Here is a 12,225-nt window from a genome sequence, read left to right as displayed (position 1 = left end):
TCAGGTATTCCACCTGATGTGCCAGTTGAGATCAAGTGATCATGAGTATGGGAAATGTGAGGGAGGAGCTGCGCTGAAATGTTGTAATTGTGGAGGTGGGCATAGTTCAGGATTTAGGGGATGCGTAGCTAGTAAAAGAGCTGAGGAAGTTCAGAACATTAAAGTCACTACTGGCATTACATATGCAGAAGCAACGAAAAAAGTTCCTGTGCAACCAATATTATACCCAAAGAAAGTGTCTGGAGGAGAAAAAGAAGGATCTAATTGAATAGAATGCTCCAAGATTAAAAGCGACACTCTACTCATGACAAAAGAGGATTTTGTATTGTTCATGGTTGAGGTTGTTAACTGCACTGCTCAAACACAAAGAAAAACGGAAAAAATTCAAATAATAGTGAAGGCAGCCCAAAAGTATCTTGACTGTAAGAATGTTAGTTGGGAATCAATTAAGGAAAAATTAAATGAGACACAATCTTTTCAACCTCAATCATGCAGTGGTGGCCCTTCTTCTTTATGTTAGTTATTTTCCAGTAAAATGCTTGACGTCTTATTAGTAATGGTCCTAAGTTTAAGAAATATATTTCAGATTTGATAGTTAAACCTTACCTGATTTGCATTCAAGAAACCTGGCTTAAGCCTCATCTGGATTTCAAAATTCCTGGATATTCACCAATTAAGAATGATAGAAAAGAAAGACAAGGAGGGGGAGTGGCAACTTGTACAAGACGGTATAAGTTATAAAATGGAATCAATAGGGCAGAATTATGAATCAATAGTTATTAAGATTTGGATAGAAAATGGTCAAATGTCTGTGATAAATTTTTATAATGCTAACAAGAAGTTGTCCATTCAAGATCTCAATGAAGTAAATGAACAAACTGTAGGTAAGACTGTATGGTGTGGTGATTTCAATTCTCATAATATTTTATGGGGGAGTCTTAATACAGATGCAATTGGATTGGCTATTGAAGAATTTCTTGAGTAACATTCACTGGTTTGTGTTAATGATGGCAGCACTACTAATATGATTGCTGTAGGAATTTAAGAGTGTTTTAGATCTAACATTAGTTTCAAATAGATTAGCTGGAATTACATCTTGGGAGTTGCCGAGTGATTCTCCTATGGGCAGTGATCATTTTCCTATTCTAGTTTCAGTTGGTTCTGAAGTGATAAAAGAGGAAGGGCAGATTCCAAGATGGAGGTTAAGTAGCGCTAATTGGGAGTTATTTAAAAATTCAGTTGATAGTCAAATTAATAAACTGAATGAGAACTTGTTTTGTGATGTGGAGGTGTGTTATTCAAAGATTATGTCTGCCATTATTAATGCAGCTGAACGTTCAATTTCTAAAACAAAGGGAAGAGGAAATAAAAAAATCTATTCCATGGTGGAATATGTCTCTCTGGACAGGAATGGGGAGCCTCAAGAAATGCACTGTTGGGAGTCTATCAGGCTCTCATGAGATCTACTCTGGATTATGAGACTATAACATATATGGCAGCTGCTGACAGTCATTTGAGGAAACATGATAGTGAGCAAACACAAGGATTGAGGATTTGTTGCGGAGCTTTCAGAACATCATCTTTAGCTGCTCTACAAGTAGAAACTGGTGAGCTTCCATTAAGATTAAGAAGGTTGAAACTAATGCATACGTACTGGGTGAACCTACAAGGACATAAATATGATCATCCAGCTAAGATGGTGCTGAAGGACTGTTGGGAACATCATAAATTAAATTGTAATAGTTTTGGATGGATAGGGAACATAAAGGCAAAACATCTTGGTCTAACTATGTTCAAGTATAGTGTCACAGTTCCTCAGTCTGAAATTCCACCATGGTTATTTATATCTCCAGAAGTTGATCTTCAATTGAGGGAAATTCTTCAAAAGGGAAAGACTCCAGAATGGGTTGAAGTTAATAGATATTTTGAAAGATATAAAGACAACATAGTTATATATACAGATGGATCTAAGGATCCAAATAGTGGTAGAACTGCGGCAGCAGTGAATATCTCACACCATAAAGTCTTGATTAAGAGGAGAACAGCTGACCATTTAGCTGTTTTTACAGTTGAATTATCATCCATTATATTGACCTTAGAATGGTTGCTTGATAATGATATTAGGGACGTGAGTACATTTATTATAGCATCAGATAGTCAAGCAGCCTTATTAAGTATTAAATCTGGCAAATCTTGCAGATTAGATTTGATATTAAGAATATACCAATTATTGGTTCATCTACATAACAAGAAATGCTTGGTTCGATTTGTCTGGATTGCTGCTCATGCAGGTTTAGAAGGAAATGAGGAAATAGATATTCTAGCTAAGCAGGCCTTGAAATCAGAAATTGTTCATTTGAATATTCCTTTGAGTAAAAGTGAGGGTAAATCTATTATTCAAAAAGAAATGATTAAGATTTGGATTTGGCAGGAGCAATGGGATAACCATGATAATGGGAGACAACTACATGCAATTCAAAAGAGTGTGGGAGGTAGTAATTGTCTGAGTGGAAGGCGGAAAGAGGAAGTAGCTATGACTCGACTTAGAATTGGACATTCTGGACTTAACAGTTCGCTCTTTAAAATAGAAAAGCATGAGACTGGGGCTTGTAATTATTGCAATCAGGTGGAAACAGTTGAGCATGTCTTGTTAGAATGTGAGAAATACTCAGAGGAACGTCAGCTTTTAAAGTCATTAATAAGCAGAAAGAATATAGGACTGTCTATGATCAATCTATTAGGCAATAAATCAAATTATGTTAGAAATCTCTTATTTAGGTTCTTTAATAACACAGGGTTAATGAGTCGTATTTAGAATATGTGTAAGTATGTGTGTGTATGCCAGTGCACGTTCATGCATTCATACATGTATTTGAAATGAGTGTGTTAAGATGTGAATTTGCACATTGTACACATCATTGAGGTGTGTTAAATTCCCTCTGAGATCTCTGATGACCACATTCCAGTCTGGTAGGTGGCAGTAAATGCATCTTAAGTTGGATGACAGCCGCTAATAAAAACCAAAAGAAGAAGAAGAAGACGCGTTCTGTTCTGTTGAATGTTTCTCTAAAATATATCATCAGTTTAGCTCTAAAGAGTTTATCAACGAGCAGTTAACTGCTGCTGAAGAAACATTCACAGAGTTTAAAGAAATCATCGTCAAGTCGGAGGAAGAGATGGATGATCAGCGCAGACTGCTTGATTTTTCCCGGACTCCCCAGATAATCTTACACCGGATAGGTAGGAAACACCAGCGTTTGGATGAAGGTTAATGTATGGACCGTTCTGTATGAGGATCATTTTAGTAAATGTGCTTTTCCCATATAAAATGTTTTTTTAATGTTTAAATGAACGCAGACGTCACAATTACGCTGTGAGAATGGCTTATTTATGTAGAGAGAAAATGGAGCCAATGGCCTTTTTTATGGCTCTTTTCCTTTAATTACTGAGATTTACTTTTGAAAACTGCAGAAATGTGAACAATGCAGCGCAAGGTTAGTAAAGCAAGCAACATAAAATAATGGTAATGTTAGTTGTAAAATTGAATAATTTGTAATAAATAAATTGTAGTTGCGAATTTTTGTCGGTCCAAATATGAAGCTGAAGTTTTTCTGAGAACATTGAATGCAACATCATGTAACCTGACACCTACTGCTAAGTAGCGGCCTGTGGAGAGAAGGACAGAGAGCGAAGCAGCAGCATTGATTTATGCTACTGTTCTTAGTGGGGAAACACTTAGAGGCAAAAACTGTTACTTATATGTAATTTTCCTCTTCTGTCTAAAGTAAGATAGCTCCCGTTTTTGTTTGGAAGGTTTCGTAAAGACGAGAGGAAGAAGTGGGGAATGTCTCTAAGGAGAGACGGATTCACTGCACTGATTAATCTCAGCTGCTGAATCTCTTTAAGGTTTTCATCGGCTGGATTCACGGGCCCAATTCGCGTGGGAATTTACAGCCACTACATTAAACACCGTTATCAACTAATTCACCACCCAGTTACATGGATAAAAGATGTTCAATGTTCAAAACACTTAAAAATTGCTGTGATAGTTTATTTTTCCAAGTTTGACAAGCAAATAACAAACATAAGACTTTTCATCAATGATGTGTCTTTAGTGTGGAGGCTTCACAGCAGCATGTGTCGAGTAATTCAGGAGGATTTTTATGAAGCGTGTAAAACAGAGAATTCACTTAAACCTGAGCACAGTTAAAGCTTTTATTTTTTAGTAATTAATTGTTGTCCCTGATGACATAGCGAGTAACAAGCCAATCACAAAACTCTCTCCTGATTGTTTCCCGTTTTCTTTTTGATCCAGCCGTTGTTTCATACAACCAGATTAATCAGAATTTATCTGTTAGAATCACAAAAATTTTTTACTTGCTAATTCAATGTAAGTCTTCATGTTGTTTTCATGTTGCATATTTCACATATATTGTCCACTTGATGTCACAGTAGAGCTTATGAAGCACCGTGGTGCATCGGCTCATGAGTCGAATGATTGGATGGAGTTCCTCAGTGCTTCATGAAGCTTCATCTCACCATCACTACTTTTCATTGTTTCCTCTCCTGCTCTGGTCAAAACCCACAGGCCCAACCCAGTGCATGCTGGTTCGATACCAGTCCCTATACTTACAGAAAATGGACCCACAGTTTTTCCTGTGTAACTTAGAAAAGTAAATAACAAAGGAACAAAAACTAAACAACTATTAACCTTCAAATAAACTTTGTAAATGAACCCCAAAGATATAAAGTGGACTAAAATTTAATTTTAATATAATTGGAAGTAATACAAATAAATATTTTGACGTAACACACTTTACTGCTAAATATCAACAATAATCCCTACTGCAATTAGTTTTGTTTTAAATTATTTTTCAAAAATCCGTTCATTTGAGAATTCTCCAAATGTCAGCTGGAGATGTCGACTGATCTGTATCTCTGTCTACGCTCTTGAATTTTTAGGTGTTTTTTTGTTGTTAATTTCTGTCTTAAACAATGAACAATTTCTCCTATTTACCTCAGAAAAGTTAACAATAACTCTTTTTCTCTGTTTTCTTCTCCAGATTCCCTGCAGTGCCACGTTCATCACCAGGAGAGGAGATCCACTCTGGACCAGGAGGAGTTAGAACCTCTGAAGGGAAAACAAGACCAGGAAAAGCCAGAAGATTATCAGATAAAAGAAGAGTAGGAGGATCTAAAACACCAGCAGATAAAAGTAGAACAGGAGGATCTAAAACATCAGCAGATAAAAGTGGAAGAGAAAGAAGTTTACTGCAGTCAGGGTGAAGAACAGATTGAATTAAAAAGGGAGACTGATACCTGCATGGTGTTTCCTGCAAACATACCAAAGTGTTATTGTCTCCAGTAATTAGGTGTGTCACTTGTCTTGTATAATGTTTCTATTTTCTGCTGTGGCTGTTTACTATTAAAGATCTTTGTTTAAAGTTGAAATCAATTTAATCTATAAACAAATATATGTTTAAGTCTTTACAAAGTTACTTGATCACTTGCATTTCCTTTGAAAATGTAGCACTGGGAGAAGGCAGAGGAAATATACTTTTCACAGATTACATCTCATCATATTGTCACAACATAATGACAGTTTTAAAAAATGTGTGTATATTTACATGTGTGTGTGTGTGTGTGTGTGTGTGTGTGTGTGTGTGTGTGAGTGTTACATACTGCAGCTTTAATTTCACTAAGGTGAGGGCAGGTCAGGAGGGACGTGGATTATAACTGCTGCTGACTGACTCATCTGTTAAGTGGTAAAAGGTACAGGGACAAGTTAAATATTTGAATACCTTGGTAATAATTTTCCTTAATTCATTAAATGCTAGTGAAAAGGAAGCAAACAGTAAAATTGACAGGGCCCTGATTTGTTTTAAAAATTGTATTTCTATTAACAAAAAAAATATTAAATTGTAGAGGGCCCCTAGAATTGTCATCACTTTCCCCCCCTTCTAAACCTTTTACTTTAACTGCATGTGCAAAATAGAATCAAATTCAACAAGTACATGAGTTACCATGAGTTACTTCCAATGCATATTTTTTTTCTCTGCTTTTTATCAATATATCAGATGTTTTTGTAAGCAGTTCATACCTTGAAGGTCTGAAATGATAAGCAGTGTGTTCCTGATAAAAGACACCATGAGGTTGGAGACAGCCAAATTAACAATAATAATGTCCGAGTAATGTGCGCTCCACCATCACACCCTTTCCAATGACTCCAAACACAGTGATATTACCCACAATTCCCAGAGTTACCAGAATAATGTGGAAGGCGGTCAGTGCAGGAGACAAAGGTGTACGAAGTCCCATTCCCACAAGTTATTTGGTCGTCTCTTGCTCCATAATTTCAGTCCTTGTATTAAAATGTTGAATTTCTGAACTCATGTCAGCATCTCGCCCCAAATCAAGCTCCACCTTCATTGTGAATGTTTACTGAGAAAGTCCAAATCAGCCTTCCAAGAACACTGACATCCACTTAGCATCAGGGAATCCATACACATAATAGGATAGATGCCTCATGGACCGCTCTCGCCTATTGTCGTTGACGAGATTTAGGGCGGCCATCTTGGTGCACCACTCCCCTCAGCGTTGTGTGTTTAGCAGGCACAATGACGTATCAGCGCAAATTATTTAGTAATATCAATACATATTTATATAACTATACAAAAACAAAAAATGATTAATAATGACACAAATAAATAATAATTAATAGTGAATAATATATATTGGATACATGTTTATATTTATGTATATACATAGATATATTTATATAGGCCAAACTCATCACCTTCAATCCTCAGAGCTATAAAAAAGTAGATAAATACAAACTATTATCAAAATACTGGCAAAAAATTCAAATTGATAAGACCGTTAAAAGTCCTTTACACTCGACCACCAGCACCGCACAATTAAGTGTACAAGCCGGTGCTGATCGGCTCTCAATAAGATGGGCGGCAACCAGCGGTAACTCCGAACAGCAGTAGCGCTTATTGTGGATATACGGATACTATAGGAAAGGTTTATTATCTGGTGTAGTGAAGAAGTAGGAAATACGAATCAGAAGACAATAACTTTGGATTTGTGGAAAACTGGAATATTAAAATTGTATTTGTTTTATTTAGATAAAGTTTAAGAAAAGATTTAACGTTTTTCGAAGAGAAGTGGCACTGCATGAGAAATCTTTAGATGTGATGATCCGCAAGGTGGCGGTAACGTAACGGGACGAATGCAGAAGTAATGAAATCCCAAAGAAGAAGAGGAGAAGGAGAAGGAGGACGAAGAAGAAGAAGACGACAAAGAGGAGGGAACGTGGTCTGTTTTGTTGAATGTTTATCTAAAAAATATCTTCAGTCCAGCTTAAACGAGTTTATCAACAAGCAGTTAACTGCTGACGAAGAAACATTCACAGAGTTTAAAGAAATCATCGTCAAGTCGGAGGAAGAGATGGATGATCAGCGCAGACTGCTTGATTTCTGCCGGACTCCTCAGATAATCTTACACCGGATAGGTAGGAAACACCAACGTTTGGATGAAGGTTAATGTATGCACCGTTCTGTTTGAGGATCATTTTAGTAAATGTGCTTTTCCCGTATAAAATGTTTTTATACGGGTAAATGAACGCAGACGTCACAATTTCGCTGAGAGAATGGCTTATTTATGTAGAGAGAAAATGGAGCCAATGGCCTTTTTTATGGCTCTTTAGCTTTAACTACTGAGATTTTCTTTTTGAAAACAGCAGAAATGTGAACAATGCAGCGGAAGGTTAGTAAAGCAAGCAACATAAAATAATAGTGTTAGTTGTAAAATTGAATAATTTTTAATAAATAAATTGTAGTTGCGAATAATAGTCATTTTTACATGGGTTCCATTTCATGTAGGAGTAAAAGGAAATGAGTTGGCAGACAAATATGCAAAACAAGCTTCAAAAAACAGTTATATTGAGATATTGATTCCATTTATTAAAGAGGAAATAAAATCTATTATAAAACAAAAGGTTAAGGAAAAATGGCAGAAGCAGTGGGAAGAAGAAAGAACTGGTCGATGGCTTTATAGTATTCAAAGGAAAGTTGGTACAATGAGGGGAACATGAAGAAGTATAAAATAATAAAACATTATATCCAGGTTACGTTTTGGTCATACAGGTTTAAACAGTACACTATTTAAAATGGGGAAACATCCAACAGGTAATTGCGATTTTTGTTTTCAAGAAGAGACAGTAAAACATGTTTTGTTGTTATGTCCTAAGTAGAGAAGGAAGTTAGAATATAGACTTCTAAAGAATAAGTTACAGTTAAAAATACAAGATGTTTTGGGATATTCCTCTTCTTCTGAATATTTACGTTATTTAATAAACTACCTTAAGAAAACTAAACTGATAGAAAGGATATGTTTTTTTTCTTTTCTTTTTTTTGGGTTGGGGTTGATTATATAAGTTGCGTACTGATCCACACTCCATACCAGTAGGTGGCGGTAATGCACACCATTAAGTTGCTTGCCAACCTCTATTAAACCAAAAAGAAGAAGGACAGCTGCAGCAGCATTGATTTATGCTACTGTTCTATGTGGGGAAACACTTGGTGGCAAAAACTGTTATTTATATGTAATTTTTTCCCTCTGTCTAAAGCAGTGTTTCTCAACGTCGGTCCTCGCGCCCCCTGAGTTTGAAAACATTTCTCTGTCGTGCCTGCTGCTAGCATGTGCTTGTTCTAAATGGAAATTAGCACTTTCTTCTTTGATTTCCAATTTTGACTTCCAATGATTCACTTCCTGCTAAAGAGCCCCCTGGTGGTTTAAGAAAAATCTACATAAAATCTGCACCAGGCTATAAACCCTAAAGTTCACTGCGCAGGGAAAAAGTAGCGGCTTATAGTTCTAAAAATACGGTAGATATTATGTATACGCATGTGTTGTGGAAATTTTTCTTTAACAAGAAGTGAGGAAAAACTGTTTCATAACCCAAAAAACCAGAGAAAGAATATGTTCTTAATCAGCATTTATTCACAGTCTCTGTTCGCTGATCACAGTCAGGAGAAAGAGCCCCGAGCAGAACACAGCTTAGTTTTGTAGGGAGTTTAATTTCATTCACATAGTTTGATAATCTACTTGGTTACAGAACAGATAGCAAGCACACATATCTTCTTTCAATAGGTGAGTGAAGCACATCATGGAGGTGCGTGGAAGAAACAATTGAATAACTTTATTGAAATACCAAAGCCCGAGAAACTGCTAGGAAAGACTTTCTCATGAGCATGTGTCTCACAAGAATCAAAATACTGTTATGCATTGTTTTACTTATATGTTGATCTTAACATATACGATCAACATATAAGTTTATATGGACTATGTGTAGTCCATATAAACACATGTGTAGTCCACACATGTTTATATGGATATAAACATGTGTTTATATGGATATAAACATGTGTTTATATGGACTACACATGTTCATATAAACATGTGTAGTTTAATTCATAAAATTATTCAGTATTAATCATCATCTTGGTTTCTCTGATTGTATTATTTTGTTTGCATAAATGTGTATTGATATTACTAAATAATATATACAAAATTATGACTGGTTGTATGCTTTGTAAAATGCTCATAATGCAGCAGTATCAAAATAATCTATTCTGAACCTATTCTGTTTTCCCCACTGAGAATAGTTAAATATACTCAACCATAATCATTTAAAAATACTTAAAAAATATCCTTGTAAATGTAGCCATGACCGCTGTTTTAATGAGGTTTACAGCAAAAAATTGTGAAAATCTGTTTAGTATTTAGCGAGTTATGATTGATAAATGCGCTGATTCGTCATTGAGCCTGTCAAACATATAAGGCTGAGTGGAGCGGTCAACCACTCCAAGATGGCCGCCCTAAATCTTGTCAGCGACAACAGGTGAGAGAGAGCGGCGTCCATGAGTTGTCTATTTATACACGTCTATGGGAAAAGGGGCATAATGACGTATGGGAATAGATGCATTCATAGGCCCAATATGGGTGGGAATTTACAGCTACTTCATTAAACACTGTTTTCAACTAATTCACCACCCAGTTACATGGATAAAAGATGTTCAATGTCCAAAATACTTAAAAATTGCTGTAATAGTTTATTTTTCCAAGTTTGACAAGCAAATAACAAAGATAAAACTTTTCATCAATGATGTGTCTTTAGTGCGGAGGCTTCACAGCAGCATGTGTCGAGTAATTCAGAAAGATTTTTATGAAGCGTGTAAAACAGAGAATTCACTTAAACCTGAGCACAGTTAAAGCTTTTATTTTTTAGTAATTAATTGTTGTCCCTGGTGACATAGTGAGTAACAAGCCAATTGCAAAACTCTCTCCTGTTTGTTTCCCGTTTTCTTTTTTATCCAGCCGTTGTTTCATACAACCAGATTAATCAGAATTTATCTGTTAGAATTAGAGATGTGCCTATCAGGTTTTTTCCTGCCGATTCCGATCACCCAGGAGGGCCGATCACCGATGCCGATCACCTAATTATTATTTTTTATCATAAACACTACCGGTTACATTATGTGGAAAAAGGAACCATGAATTCACCTTAATTTAGACAAAAACTTGTTTTTAATAACATTTTTCAAGAAGAAAACTAAACAAAACAGGCATTGTGCAAATTGTACTGCTATCAGTAATACTATCTTTAACAGACTGATAACATATGAAGGACCATCAAGGTTATTTTGGCAAAGAGCCAAAATAAAACCTCTCAACATTGCCAAACAAATTCAAGTATAAAACTTAACATTCAAAGGCAAATACAGGATCCATTACAATAAACAATCCTGAGTTACTGAATGAAAACTTCCTGATAGCATGGCGGCTACCTGTTTACTGCTAGCTCTGAGTGGCTGTTTCTGACTGAGCGGAGTAATTATGCAGAGCAGGGAGGAGATAGATTATTTTTTAGAGATTATCTGTCATGTTAGGACAGCGAAAGTTTTAATACGTATGTAAAATGTATTTTTTCAAGTTAGATGCTGCAGCTTTAAATAGAGGTTCGGTGTGAGAGTCACTACCAGGTGGAGCAGAAGCGGCTCCGTCTGTGAAATATTACTACCTGTAGCGCGCGGTGCAGCGGCGGTTCAACAGCGAGAGCAGAACCAGCGACTTACATCGCATCTCAAAGACTTAAATTATTTGGCGGGTTATTTCTTTAGCTTTCTGACCGTCATGCTAATCTGGGTGAGTGTTTGTAGCTGCGCCCTGCTTTACCTGCTATCTGATCCTCGATGTAGCCAAACTCCGTCAAGTATGGCATTGTTTTTATGCCATATTAGATTCGTCGTGTTGATGCATTTTGACGTGCTTCAATTTTCTGCTGCAACACGCAAACTTCCCCATTCACTCAGTGCGTTATAGTTCCACATCGCTTAGGATTTGTTGCTGCACGTTTGTTCAGAGTGAAGGAAAGAGGAGACCAGCTGCAGAGGCAGGCTGCGAAATGAGATGCAGGTGATCAGTTTGTGTGATTGGCAACAAGAGACCGTGATTGGCGATCACCGATCATACACTTTTTCACGGAAATCGGCCGATTATGATCGGTGGCCGATCGATCGGCACACCTCTAGTTAGAATCACAAACATTTTTTACTTGTTTATTCATTGTAAGGCTTCATGTTGTTTTCATGTTGCCTATTTCACATACACTCCTGATCAAAATCTTAAGACCAGTCAAAAAAGTCCAAGAATTTGCATTTTGCACTATTGGATCTTAAGAAGGTTCTAAGTAGACCTTCACAATGTTAAAAGAAGAAATCAGTGTAAGAGACAAAAACTTTTGAGCAGGGAGTTAATTGAAAAACTGCATTTACACTCAAACATGATTTTTTTCAGCCGATCAAAAGTTTAAGACCATAGCTCAAAAACCCCCCGAAACAGAAATCAAAGTGCCAAAAAAAAGGACTCAGTAATGAGTAGCTTCACCGTTCTTGTTGATGACTTCAAACAATCGTTTAGGCTTGATGCCAGTGTTTCCAGGAGGCTAGTGGGAACGTTGCTCCAAGTGTTGAAGATGGCTTCACGAAGGGCATTCACTCTCTGGAACTGATGTCCATTTTTGTAAACTTCCCTTGCCATCCATCCCCAAATGTTCTCAATTGGGTTTAGATCCGGGGAACATGCAGGATGGTCCAAAAGAGTGATGTTATTCTCTTGGAAGAACTCCTTTGTCAGGCGGGCATTGTGAACTGCAGCATT

At 36.6% G+C, this 12,225-nt stretch overlaps 1 protein-coding gene across 1 annotated transcript in view; it reads left to right on the top strand.

The window, feature by feature from the left end:
- Positions 1-3,076: 3,076 nt before the first annotated feature.
- LOC103465203 (zinc finger protein 470-like) overlaps positions 3,077-12,225 on the top strand; it is a 12,345-nt gene continuing 3,196 nt past the window's right edge. The window contains exon 1 of the mRNA XM_017304639.1: positions 3,077-3,240. Within this exon, the coding sequence (XP_017160128.1) occupies positions 3,177-3,240 (64 nt within the window). The 5' untranslated portion in view covers positions 3,077-3,176. The remainder of the gene's footprint in view (positions 3,241-12,225) is intronic.

Source organism: Poecilia reticulata, linkage group LG5, assembly GCF_000633615.1.
Source record: "Poecilia reticulata strain Guanapo linkage group LG5, Guppy_female_1.0+MT, whole genome shotgun sequence".
In the NCBI taxonomy this organism is placed as follows: Eukaryota; Metazoa; Chordata; class Actinopteri; order Cyprinodontiformes; family Poeciliidae; genus Poecilia; species Poecilia reticulata.
Note: the sequence above shows the minus strand (reverse complement) of the source record. Positions and strands in the feature narration are given on the sequence as shown.